Source organism: Nelumbo lutea, chromosome 1, assembly GCF_056320005.1.
Source record: "Nelumbo lutea isolate HS-2025 chromosome 1, American lotus-T2T, whole genome shotgun sequence".
In the NCBI taxonomy this organism is placed as follows: domain Eukaryota; kingdom Viridiplantae; phylum Streptophyta; class Magnoliopsida; order Proteales; family Nelumbonaceae; genus Nelumbo; species Nelumbo lutea.
Window position 1 is genome coordinate 152,436,327 of NC_142684.1, and position 14,091 is coordinate 152,450,417.

The 14,091-nt window shown below is 35.3% G+C and overlaps 1 protein-coding gene across 2 annotated transcripts; it reads left to right on the forward strand.

Annotated features, from left to right (window-relative positions):
• Positions 1 to 741: 741 nt before the first annotated feature.
• LOC148878430 (putative MO25-like protein At5g47540) lies at positions 742 to 11,163 on the forward strand. 2 transcript variants are annotated; one of them, XM_088954450.1, is made up of 11 exons: positions 742 to 1,170; positions 2,190 to 2,351; positions 2,548 to 2,666; positions 3,505 to 3,579; positions 5,945 to 6,038; positions 8,704 to 8,763; positions 9,020 to 9,088; positions 10,050 to 10,148; positions 10,544 to 10,588; positions 10,684 to 10,786; positions 10,890 to 11,163. In XM_088954450.1, exons 1-11 carry the CDS (start codon positions 1,045 to 1,047, stop codon positions 10,964 to 10,966), a joined length of 1,029 nt encoding a protein of 342 aa, XP_088810576.1. In that variant the 5' UTR covers positions 742 to 1,044; the 3' UTR covers positions 10,967 to 11,163. The 2 variants fall into 2 exon arrangements, 1 of the variants encoding a protein (XP_088810576.1); XR_016102168.1 differs by having other exon boundaries at positions 748 to 1,170; positions 10,500 to 10,588.
• Positions 11,164 to 14,091: the final 2,928 nt, after the last annotated feature.

The following is a 14,091-nucleotide window of genomic DNA, read 5'->3' on the forward strand; positions in this document are numbered from 1 at the left end:
ATAATCATGAATTCATACCTGCTCCCAATAATCCCAACATATGATTACAATGATAAGGGAGATGTTCTCAATATGTGGCTTATGGGGAGCGATTTATTGGTAGCAGATTCCTATCCATGCTTGGAGCAGATCTACTATCCACAAACTGTTCTTACATCCCTACCCACTGCTGTACATCGAAAACATTAACAGTTTGTGATAGCAGATCCGAATTACTCTCTCATGCCCATACCCATAGAAATATGGCATCTTTTAACACTAGCCCGTGCATCGCACGGGTCTTTTGTAGTCCGATTCTTAAAATACGGTAATAAGTAGGTTCTCTCTGAATATTTTGTTTTGACTTTTAATCGAGTGTTTTTGGTATCATCGAGTCTTAAAAGGAAGGTCGGTATCTTTGAATCCCTAAGCGTGACATGGTTGCTGTATAGGATCAATGGATTCTATCCAATCATAGAAGTTCCGATCTGACGGTTTACCTCAAGATCTAATGGGTGATGAGTACACAGTTGACAGTACATACACTCCGTTCCCTTAAAATGCAGAATCGCCAACAACCAACCGTTTTTGCGAAAAAAAATAAAACAAAAAAATACGAGTGTGACTGGATTAATCATTAATGTTAATTAACGGAAACTAAATCCGTAATAACAAAAATAGAAAAGAAAAAAAAGGAAAGGAAAAAAACAATCCGTTGAAACAGAATCTCTTTTATGTATTTTATAAAGAAAAAAAAAGAAGAAAAGAATGTTTATAGGAAATTAATTAAAGACCTGTAAAAAACAGAGAGGTTAGATCTAAACTTCCTTCGATGGATCAATTTCCTCTTGCTCTCAAAAAAACTTTAAATTGCAGAATAAATTATTGTGAATTGTTTTTCCCTGCTCGTCTAAGGCCTTGATACTACCTATAGATCATCACAGAGGGAAAGATTATATCCATCCGTCTCTTTCTTGACTACAAACTGAAATCCCAGTTCTGGTTCCTAGAAGCAACAGTATCCTCCGGCAGGGGCGCTCCTTCCGGAAACTCCTGCATAAGAGGATGAAGGGTCTTTTCAAGTCGAAGCCAAAGACGCCCGTCGAGCTTGTCCGACAGACGCGTGACCTCCTCATCTATGTTGACCTTAATTACAATACTCGTCAAATCAGCAAACGGGACGAGGAGAAGGTTCGATCATCAATTTTCTTCCTTATCTACTATTTCCTTTCTTATTCTTTCTGTTGTTTCTTTACTTTTATTTGCCGTTAATTGCATTGTAAATCCCTGATTTTTTTATTCTGCACCCATATTTCCCTCGTTGCAACGGGATCAATGTTGTCTTGCACTACGTCTGGTTCCTTCTATTTCCTCCTTATTCTCTTTGTTGGTTAAAAATGGGGTGTGATTTCATCTGAAGTTGAACTCACTGACACGAATATTGGTGGAATTCATGAGCTTTAATTAATTGTTGGCGTGTAGGTCTCTAAGATTAAAAAAAGGAAGTCGTGAAAATGGGTAAATATCAGATCTCTGTGTTCTCCTTTCTTAGTTAAAGGGTACAATAATCAACGATAACTATTATGTGAAGGAAAAAGTTGAACTTTGATGATAGTACATGCATGAGAAATGGCTGGAAGTCATCCTTTTTTCAGTGTGTTTGGTTGGTTAATATGGTATATTTTATTTATTTATTTTTATTTTTTCTGTTCTAATGGAGATTATTACTTTGCAGTATGTTTCCAAGAGAATCAATGTAGAGTTTGATAACCATACATTATTTGTGTGTTTAACTAAAACTCTCTCTCTCTCTCTCTGTATATATATATATATATATATATATTAGATTTTTTCTGTAATTGAAATTCCATAAATTTGAGAAAAAAAAAAGAGTCAGCATCATGGAGAAGACAAACATCAGAAAGCATACCTTTAAATAGATGGCTGAAAGAAACATAGTTGTGCTAATGCTTTATCAAATATCTTTTCAAAACCGTGACATGTTACTATGGCAACAATCAATTGAGTGAGACAATAGGGGATAAAAAGATTAATTTTTTGAGCATGTATATTAATTTTCCTCACAAAAATTCATGGTTTGCAATTATGGTAAATGTTGCCAGTTATATGCAATGCAATCTCAAGTGCCACTGTGTGTTAATATCCAAGTTTTAGATTGTATCTTTATGACACTTTTGACTGTTCTCCAGATGGCAGAATTAACTAAAACAATACGAGAGTTGAAATCAGTTCTTTATGGCAGCAGTGAAGCAGAACCTGTTGCAGAAGCTTGTGCACAGTTGACTCAAGAGTTCTTCAGAGAGAACACTCTACGCCTTTTAATTACTTGTCTTCCTAAATTGAACTTAGAGGTAAGCATGAATTAATGTTAGACTTGAAATATTGCTAGTTGCCCCATTGGTTCATATTTTCTTGCTTCTAATATTGTTTTACTTAAGCAATTTTTACTCTTGAATTAAGGATCAGATTGAGATTTGAGAAATGAATTGTGTGATCTGAAGCCTGTTTAGTATGGTACTTACCATTTATGAGGATCATCCTTTGTAGGCTCGTAAAGATGCTACACAAGTGGTTGCTAATTTGCAAAGGCAACAAGTTCAGTCACGGTTGATTGCTTCTAACTACTTGGAAGAAAACAAAGATCTTCTGGATCTTTTGATATCAGGGTGAGCTATTATCTGTAGCAATTTGGAAATAACTGAACTAATTTTTTTGGAAGGGTTCTTGATATTGTATTTGTATAGACACACAGATACACACTCTTGAATGTTGTATGCATGTTTTTTAGTTATTATGTGGATAAATATACAGTTATTTCTTTTGAATAAAACTTGATTGTTTCTGAAATCTGTTTTGACTTTCTGTTGTTTAGTTTTGTTAGGAAGTCAAGAAGAACCAAGTTGCATATGATGTAGCTATTGTTACTTTACTATGTGTTGTTTGAACATAGATGGCTGCTAATTTGAAAAATAAAGAACCAGAAAGATGTTTTTATTGGAATTTTAAAAACAAGTATTTTTCTTTATTAACATAAGAAGTTATAAAATCTTTGAAAGAAAGAAAAGTTCACTTTGTTTTGATTTTGTAAATAAAAGAAGGGTTAAAACTCTCAATATTCTCATAATGTTGTACATATTTGTGATAGAGTCTTAAGATCCTTATTCATGTTATTTATGATTACAATGATTTCTTCTTTTTCTTTCTTCTGTTTTATCAGAAATAGTAAACCAGTTTTATTAATAATGAAATTTAAGAATCTCCATATATTCTAGTAACAAGGAAGCAAGAGACAAAAACAGTTTTTATTGGCTGACTTCAACTTAATGCTTATGAGTAATGGTTTTCACAGGCTTATTCACATGCTTACTTATTTTCTAAAGATATTTATTTTAGAGTACCTTCTGTTTGGATGGTTGTGTCTTTAGGATTTATTTCTATGATATGTTTATCCATTTTTTGTTATAATTTATCACTCTTATAATGTTCATCCATTATTATTTGTAGGTATGATGACTCAGACATTGCCTTACATTATGGCACAATGTTGAGAGAGTGCATACGCCATCAGAGCATTGCAAAGTAGGTAACAAGAACATGTATTATCTATTATGTGATTCAATAAGTTTCATGGTTCTATCACTTCTATGATTAAATGCTTTATATAAGAAGTTGCATTTCCTTTTATCTCTTGATTGGTTACTTTGTTATTCATAGCATAGTTTATGTTAGGGTTGATATTTCATTATTACATATTCTATTTGTGCAGATCTGATTTTGTATCTTTACAACAAACTTGTGGTTGATTCTAGAAATATTTACCTTTAGAAGTCTCTGTAAATTTGTTAAGAAGGAATTATTCTTTTGTCAAACTCAGGTTGTACATGCTCACTTGCTTTTTCTGTTGTACAAATAGTCAAGAAAAGGTGAGTGAACATGAGATTAAGTAAGTAATAGATGTATTCATAAAAGGTTTGTTTAAATGTCTATCAAAGAAGTAAGAGATGATAAGGACTTCAAGTTATGCTTTACTTCCTTGAGGATACTCTGTTGACACTTTTTCCTCTTAGACATAACTAACAAAGGGGCAGGAAAGTTGACTGTAATATATAATTAGAAAAAAAATTATTGACAGATTTTCAGTTCCCAGAACAAAAAACTATGGTGCCTAGCTGTCATTAATGCATCGACTATTGACTACTCTAAAGTCATCATACAAATGACCTAGAATTCTAGTATAGCATGTAGAAGTTTAATTTATTCACCTATTCACCTGCTTTTAAGTCATTTAAATTCAACTTGATTTCTCAATGACCTGATCCCCACAGTTGATAATTACAAAAACATCTATCCACTCAATATTTGTATACAAACTGGATCAGCTTTTGAACTTCCTGAAAAAAAATCTAATTTTATTAGTAACCTGTATTAATTTTCCATTAGCTTCTTGCTCCTAGCTTATAATTTACCCATTGTTCTCTGTTACCATGTGACGGTTTTTCTTCAAGTTGGTTGCCAACCTGACACAATCCTCCTTTATTTAGATTTGTGACCAACAATCTAGCACTGGCAGAGCCATATTGATTAATACCTCAATAAAAAACTGGTCTAAAGTGTACTTGTATATGTATCTGTATTCATTAATTTTCTAATGGTTTGCCCTCGACCTCTTGCAAGTGTACAGGAAATATTAAGCAACATATGTGAGTACATTTCTGTGCATCTTATATGCCTGATATTGTTTAGCATTTGTTTCTGTGCTATTAATTTCATAACCTGACATATCATAGGGTGGTCATAGATAAGTGCTGAGTCTAAGATGGCTGAATTAATAAATTTTTTATCAATAACCCACAATCAAGGAAATTTCATTTATGAGAAATAAAATAAGGAGTACCCACTCACTCAACTAAAGTGAAGGGGACCAAATATACATGGCTAATAATATGATCAAAACATCTCAATAGAACCATAAAAGGAAGCAACCTTGCTTCTGTACCCTAGTGCCTAGGGCCGAACATACAAGGCCCTCTCTCAACTTTACCTCTAGCAAGAGCATCAGCAAGATTATTTTCTGATTTGGGCACCCATCTGAACAAGCAATTCAAACTAAGCACCAATGATTTGCTTCTCTAATCTGAGACCTGATAAAACATAGAGCATTCAATCCAGCTAACAGCCAACCGATCACAGCCTGGTAGTTCCATGAAATGTGCCAACTTTAGCCCTTGAAGCACTAATGGTAGTTCTTCCTTGAGTTTCGTCCCCAATAGGATCAGTATAGCTCAATAATATACTGTCCATGGCTGAATTTGTGATTGAATTTATTAATAATTAGATCAAAACCTTTTAGGTGGGAATCATCTTGAGAAAATATTCCATTCCAACAACAAAACCACTGTTCCCAAATCCCAAATCATCTTTGCTTTAGAAGCTCTGCAGCAGAACTTGTTTTATCCTGATTGCTATTAATTTACAACTAGATATCAGAAGAGAAGGAACTATTGTTGGTTTTGGCATGTTGTCATATTTGCTGATAACAAGAGAAAATAACTTTTGTTAGGTGATAAGAGTGGAATCTCATCATGAAAAGAGGAACAAAGGAAGAGTGAAATAGGGCCCCATATGCTTGCATTCTTCCACATATTTGTTTCTAATAAAATTTTTGTAGGTGATGTGATTTGAACCTAGAACACTAATGTGAAACACAAGCATTCTTACCATTAGGCCATCACTAATAGAATTGTAGCAATTACCTGTGAATGGTGGAATTTGGTAAACACCTTGAAAACGTTAGAACCTCTCTTGCCCTTGCATGTCTCAATCCTTAGTGATGGAGTGCAATCTTTAATCTTCAGAGCTACTCTGCATTGGTTTTATCCTTTTCTTCAATACATTCAAATTATATAAACATTTTATTTTATTTTTTATGTGGTTTATTGCACAGGTATGTCTTGGAGCCAGAGAAGATAAAGAAGTTCTTTGATTATATACAACTCCCAAATTTTGACATTGCATCAGATGCTTCAGCAACTTTTAAGGTTGAGTATGTTGGGCATAACTTAATGAGTGGTTTTGTACTTAGGGGAGGGAAAACTATTGAGTTGTCTCTAATTGCTTTTTTTAATCTTCTTTTTGGTTTATCAGTAACAGTAAAATTTTATTAGTAAAAGAGCAAGAGAAGAAAATACAGCCACTTACAAGGATTATGACCCAAAGATAAGGCTAGGTCAGTCACGCTCACTAATTGGCCAATGATACAGTAAAAGCTCCCCAAGATACAAAAGGTAGAGAGTACTTTCCCATTCAGTCATCTTAGTGCCCCAGTACAACTCTCTCTTCCACATTATTTATAGGAAGTTCATTTGTAATCTAGTTAGCTAATAGAGGGATTGTGGGGAAGATGTTTGTCTTGGAGTCTAATGGTTCAGCCTTTGATAAAAGGTCTAGATCTCCAAAGCCCATTAGACATTAGAGTTATCTCTCATCCATCTGATGACCATCAAAAAGTTCCCTTCCACTACCACCCCTCAGTGATTGCAAAGGCACACCTCAGGCGAGCCTAGGTGTACAGGTAAGGTGCATTTTGAGGCCTGTGCCTCACCTATGCCCAGGCGCAGCCCCTTTAAAAAGGCATGTGCCTGATGCACCTTGTGCCTCAACCCATGTGTGCACTTTTGTTAGATTTGGGGCTTTTTTTTGTACTTTTTTAAGTATTGTGACTGAGCCAGGGGCTCCTCCCCGGCTCCCGTGGACCCCTGACCAAGCCCCTTGAGGCAAGCCCAAATAAGTCTGTGCTAGGTTCTTGAATTTTTAAACTGTACTTAAAAAATTGGTTTTATAATTTAGTTTTAGTTCCTTATTTAGAAAATAAGAAAGTTTTAGTTTCAGGGCATGTGTTTCGCCTAGGCCCAAGCACAACCCCTTTAATTCATTGGTGTTCCAAGAATCCCTTTTTTACTAATATTGTTCATTCATTCTTCCTAATATGGGACATTTTTTTAAAAGATAAGAAACTAAAACCAAATTACGATACCAATTTTTAAGTATGGATTAATTAAGAACCTAGCATGGACTTATTTGGGCTTGCCTCAAGGAGTTCGGTACAAAGTGGTTCATAGAATCAGAATAATGTGATTGGAAAGAAATAAAGAGATTGAAAGTTTCACACTTGAATTGTTGAGTGCTTGAATATGTTTTATATGTTATGTTTAATTTTATTTTTACATTTTTCATTTTACTTTTATTTTATTTGTTACGTGTATGTATTTTAATTTGAGATAATAGGTTTTTAAAACATTTAGTTTAAAATTTTAGTATGCATTTTTTTAATTAATATTATTTTTTATTTTTTTATTTTGCATTTTTACACACTTGTTTTGAGATGTTAAAAATGTTGTGCCTTGCTTCATAAAAAGGTGCATACCTCCTATTGTGCCTTTTCCTCAGGTGCAAAAAACCCCTTGTGCTTTTTAAAGACTGCATTCCCCAAGTTCCAAAGACACATGAAGTCCTCGTCCTTGGAAAAGGGCTTAAGAACTTATTTCTTGTGAAGTCTCCATCTACCACCAAACTGGACAAAGCTACCACAACTTTTATTATTTTCCTTCTAAAAGATGCTTGGGATTAATGCTGAAAGAATGTGGATGTAGTTTCTGAGGTTACTAAATAAGCCATATTTAAGCTGTACTTTGATGCCATTTCATGGTGCTGTGCTGTACATAAGTTTTCTAATTGGGTCAAATAGGGAGCTTACATGAATGACCTGTACCTTTTTTTATGCTATCAGTATGACCTATTCTGTTTTATCTACATGGAGGATCTTGTGGCCAATCTAGAGCATTTGTTAGATAGGGGACCCTCTGGATTAGCTAATTGCCAAATTCTGCACTCGACTCCAGTCCTATTCCACCTCTGATTGAACTTGTTTGATCAATAGTAGTCCTCTGAATTCTCAATTTTTTTATTTAAGATTCCCCAGAGAAATAGCTTATCTTGAAAGTGTGGCAAGGTATTTTGGACCATGAATCCTTTTCATTAATATTGGATGAGGAAATGAATTTGGGGACTCACTTTTGCACCACAAAGTGACTTGCCATGTGGAAACTTCCTGGGCCATTTGGGATTTGATGTTTCAACATGATAATGTTGGCTGACATGGTTTACTAGAATTTCTTTTACGCCTTCAGTAGCTTTCAATAGCACTTGAAAAAATTCTGTTTTTATTAAGGCTATGTTAAGTTTGAAGGAAATGTAGGGAAGGAAGGGAAACCTGTACAAACCTTGTATGGGTTCCCCTACCTTTTCCTTCAAACCAAACACAGCCTAAGGGAGTGCCTTAACTTGTTTGCCAGTTTTGGCCCATAAAATGAATTATTTGTCTTTTAACACAGTGATGATGCCCATAGTGACCATTTTTAGTACTAGGACAAAAAGGAGAAGAAACAGCCACCAAGTAATCTGTTTTGCCTTTTCACAGGAATATGATGTGCTGATGCACTTTTGCTTCAGTTCCTACATTTCTTTTAGCAGTCACCAAACGGGGATATTCCAGTTACTAGTAAAACTTTATTGAGTTGAAAAGAAACATATACTACATTTTAACTTACTGTGACTCTTTATATGTCAAATAATTTGTCTATTTTGTGCTTTAGTTACAAGCTCAAATGGAAAAAATCTTGTTTTTACTGTTAAATTTTGTTTCAGGAACTCTTGACAAGGCACAAGTCTACTGTAGCTGAATTTCTTACAGAAAATTATGACTGGGTAAATGTTAATTTTCTTTTACTTTGTTTATTTACAAAATCTCTGTTCTTTATTAGAAGTGTAACTAATTTTGTTTACAATATGACTTGAATCAAGTAAGTAATTTTCTTTTTATTCCTTTAATCTGTTTTTTATGACTGGAGCAAAAGATATTCAACCATTTTTTTCATTTTCATTTACTATTTTTATTTATGAACCTTTTTGGCTGCTATTCTTAGCTGTGATACTTCTCTAACCTCTCCTTTTCTGGTTGCAGTTTTTTGAAGAGTATAATTTTAAGCTTCTAGAATCTTCCAATTATATTACCAGAAGGCAAGCTATCAAGGTAATCAGGAGTGTGATGTTCGAAGTTCCAAATTCTGTTTGCTTTGTTAGTGAATAATATGATAGTAATGGTGCATTGAATCCTATCATTTTACCCTGAACACTTAATTCTATCTTGTGAAATTATTGAATTATCTTTATGGACTGTTGTTAGTATTGTATCTCTATTGGGCATAGGAATCTTGTGCAGCTATCCTATGGCTGAACATACATGCAGATACTGACCACAAATAGATGTGTTAAGGTTAGGGTGGGTAATAGATTCTGTGTTTCTAGGATTTGACGAACATTAGAGCTGCTCACAGAATTAATCTCAGTAATGTTGATTTCCAGACTACAAGAATCACCAGTAGGTTAAACTAGTAAGATGTTGTGTGATATTTAAGCATTTCCTGGATATGGTCAGTTAGGTGTAGTTGGGGTTGAAGCTGTATGAGACTGCTAAGGGATTAGTTTAGCAAAAAGGCTGGATTAAGGATAGAACTATGTTGGTTGAATAGGTTAAATTATGGGAAAGTATGCTGTGTGGAGAGGAATCAAGAAATGTTCTGGACTGAGAAAAATGTCCCTGTGATTCTCAAACCAATGTTTTAAAAGCCAGACTGGATGGGAACTGGTCCTTTTTTCAGATTGGTTGAGTTATTGAACCAGTCTGATTAGGAAATTGGACAGAACTGTGTGAACCAAATAATTTGTTGTCATAAACTATGTGAACTACATGGTTTAATCTCAGTTCCATTTAAAGAATTGTTGTATTTGTTTAAGATGTATAAAAGAATTGCCCTAAGCATTTATTGTGAGCACTTCATTTCTTTCAATGAGGATTCTAAATGGATTCACATTTCTTCAACCAATCTATTGCTCCATATCAGATGCTATGATCCTGGTTATAGTTTTGTTTGATCATCATTAGACTATGTCATGGCAACCCTTTTGCTGACAGCATTGCTAATTTGTTTCAGCTGCTTGGAGACATTTTACTTGATCGTGCAAATTCATCCATCATGATGCGGTATGTTAGTTCAAAGGACAACTTGATGATCCTAATGAATCTTCTGAGGGTAAGATCTATGTCTTTCATTCTATCAAAATATAGCATGTACGTATCAGTAGATGTATAATTCCTTTTTCTAAAGGATGATTTTATAGAAGGGATATTTTATTTTGCAACATATTGCAAATTCCTTTTGTGTATAGCTTCATCATCATCATTATCCATGCCTTATACCTATTATATGGGGTCGGCTACATCCTGCATGAATCTTGTATCACCAGTCCACCTTTCATATATAGTTTCCTATATGTATATCCACCAATTTTTTTAACTACAACTTATTGCAAATTTGTTGCATCCACTTTTTCTTGGCGTGATACTAAACTATTAAAGTACATGTTTATTGTTACTTCTCAAGTTAAATCCCCCTAAGTATGGACTTGGTGGATCCCTGGCTTGCAGGAATCAAGCAAGAACATTCAGTTAGAGGCATTTCATGTTTTCAAGGTATTTTCTTTGATATTGATATATGGAGGCCATTTTTTATTATGTAATCACCTTTAGTTCCTTAAATATACTTACTTAGTTTTATTTATTGACAGCTATTTGCTGCTAATCAAAATAAACCTCCTGAAATTGTTGGCATACTTGTTAAAAATAGAAGCAAACTTCTTCGATTCTTTAGCAACTTCAAGACTGAGAAAGGTACAAAAGGAATTTCGTCATCTTCTTTCAAGCACATTCTAGAATCTAGATTGTAAAAGTTTTTGTGCTACGTTTTCCTTTCCTAAACTTGGTTTCATTACAGAGGATCACCAGTTTGAAGCAGATAAAGCTCAAGTTGTACAAGAAATTGCTGCCCTGGAACCCAGAGATCAGCCTTAAGTAGTGCTGCTAGCCAATGTATGATCACATTCTGATATAATGTAAAATTTGGATTGGTTTTCGAATTACATTATATTCAGTGGGTTCTCTTCAATTTTTTTGCTGAGTTATGATAAATCCACTGTAAATTGCCTTCTGGTTTCTCAAGGATAATTTCACCCTTCTAATTTAGTAGTATAATTATTAATTCCCCTCAATATTTTTGTCTTTTAACAAAATTGTATATTTTTTTTAAAGGTAAGAGTATGATTTGTATTAAACAGGGAATATGTCAAAAGGATACATCATGACCTTTGTACACCAAGGCATCGTACATAGGAATGAGAAATCAAAAAGTAAAGTAGCTACAGAAAATGTTACTGTTAGTCATCCATTTACCCATCCACAAAAGGAATTCTTTCCCACTGGTTTGTAATCTACTGCTGGTTTCATGCCCAACTCTTATAGCACTTTGGTCCATTCAATCAAATTTCTCTTCACCCTCCCAATCAATCTTTCTAGCTATGTGATTGATTGGGGAAAAATTCTCCTGTTCTACTCCCACTAGATAATCCAACACGATGCACCTGGAACTAATTGCCGTAACTTTTTTCCCCTCCTACAAAACATCTTTGGCAGACTACCATGCTATGAGGGGGTCCAGATCTTCAGGGAACACCATTGTCACTCTGAACTGCTGCAAAAAGTGACACCATAAGCTGTAAGTGAATTCTCTCTCTCTCTCTCTCTCTCTGACTGGCAAAAGATACGCTGGTTGTTTTTGGCCATACCTCTTCTGACAAGGTGGTCTCATAATGTGGACCAAAGAACCTTAGTTCAAAACTCTAAAAAAAGGATCTGACAGTGAAATCACCTGAGGCTTCCAACTTCCATCTCACTGTCTTGCATAGATTAATCAAGCTGGACCTGCTCTAGCAACATCCGTAACAGATTCAGGAGGACTTCCCTGTCATTTAAATTACGTTTCATCACAGGGCTCCACACCCCTTGCTTTCCCAAAATTGCAAAATAGTCCTTGAATGGGTCTCAAGGATTGATTGCTGAGCCAGGGGTCTTTCCAAAAAGCTGTATGTTCACCACTACCTGGATTGAAGCTGATGTTAGGCCAAAAAATTGCTTGAGTTTTGAAATACCTTTCCAAATGCTGACTCTCCATAAGGCATTTGGGTTTCCACTGTAGTCCATCCTTGCCTTTCATCTCGATATTGGCTTAGATTACCTTCCTTAATAAGGAGGTCTTCCTTTTCTGACCCATATCTCCAGAATCATCTGAGCATTGCCTTGTTGACTACTTCTAGGGGTCTAATACCCAAGCCTCCTCTGTCTTTTGGTTGACACACCTGGTCCCAACAAGATGCATACAATAAATCTCTTTCCACTTCTCTTGTCATTCGATTCTAATCTCCACCTCTTCTGCTCTGCTTTTTCGTATTGGATTACTATGATTTGATAAGAAAATAAAGTGATGATGAGACCCTCCACGCGGTTGGCTTAACCGTTTTATTAGGAGTCCCTAAGAGTCAAAGTATCCCTCAGAAAGCTTTAATTGGAAACAACTCGTGTGATAACCCTTGCGGGAACAAGGAAACCAACTGATCATGTAATTCTAATGAACTAAGACACCAATTTAAAATTTAAAATATAGGATTGCTGTGAGAACGTATGAGAAGCAGCAAAAGTAGGGGGTGTTCTCCGATGTGAATTGGTTTTCTTGTTTTGGTTTCAAAAACAAATCAAAACGATTTGATTCTGAAACAAATTGGTTCTTAACACAGAAACACTGAATTAATGTTCTTTCGTTGTGTATGTATTTCTTTTTTCTTTTTCAACTGAAGCATTACTTTAATGGTTTCAAAAACATGAATGATTTTGTCCTTTGCATCTTAAAACAAAAATATAGTTCAAAATGTGTGTTAACATGCTGACAGCAATGAATCCAGCAAAGTGGGATTCTCAATGCAAGGCTTGATGTAGTGACATGAGCGCGTGTTAACATACTTTTTTATCCAGGGAGTGAAGCCCATGAGCTTGTTAAGAATACATTTTAATTTTTTTTTTGGGATTATAGCTGATAAGGCAACTTTTGGACTCTAATATCAATAAAAATAATACTTTTAATATAATTTCTAAAATAGGTTAACTTTTTAAAAAACATATCAAATAAGGGCAAAACCATTATTCATCTGTTCTCTTCCAAACCACTTCCACCCCAGCCCAGCCCTGCAAATCTCAATGACCACCATCCTTCAATGCCATTGGCCACCTCATGTCGTTTGATTGGCGTTGCCGGAGGTGGGCGAAGGCGGTGACAATGCTGGTGGATGGTAGTCATTGAGATTTGCAGGGCTGGGGAGGAGGTGGGCGGAGGCGGCAGTGGCGATGCTGGTGGATGGTATTCATTGAGATTCATGGGGCTGTGGCGGAGGCGGGGGTGGCGACAACGGCACTGGTGGATGGTAGTCATTGAGATTTGCAAGGTTGGTGCGGAAGTGAGCGGAGGCGTTGCCGGAGGCGACGACACTGATGGATGGTTTGTAGTAGGAAGAAGATGAACAGTGTTTTTGCCTTTATTTGATATAATTTTTAAAAAATTAATTTATTTTAAAAATTATATTAAAAGTATTATTTTTATTAATATTAGGGCCCAAAAGTTGCCCTTATCAACTATAGTCCCTTTTTTTTTTATGTGATGGTTTCAAAAGCAAATTATACATAAAAAACATTGATTTCAGATCTGCACCCCACAATGTCCCACAGCACATCCTTGCCATGTATTGGGATCATCTCCCGATGATGACATCATCGATTCTGGTACTATCATCAGGAGATGTTCCCAACACACGATGAAGAAAAAACAAAATATTTTAGGGCCTTTTTCAGACACAGCCGGGGGGTGGCCGGGTGAGTGGGTTTGGCATTGAACTGCGAGTGCAGTTTCTATCTCACATTAGCTCAGGTTTATACTGTTAGTAGGATGGAAAGGCAACGTTTTTCTGGAATGTTTATGGTGTTTCCGGAAAAAAAAAATTAAATGCCTTTTGTTAGCTGAACACAAGAAATGGAAGGGGTGCTCATGGTCCGTTAATTGATCAATATCGGTTGGTTCGTTTAATTGTTTTTTTCTT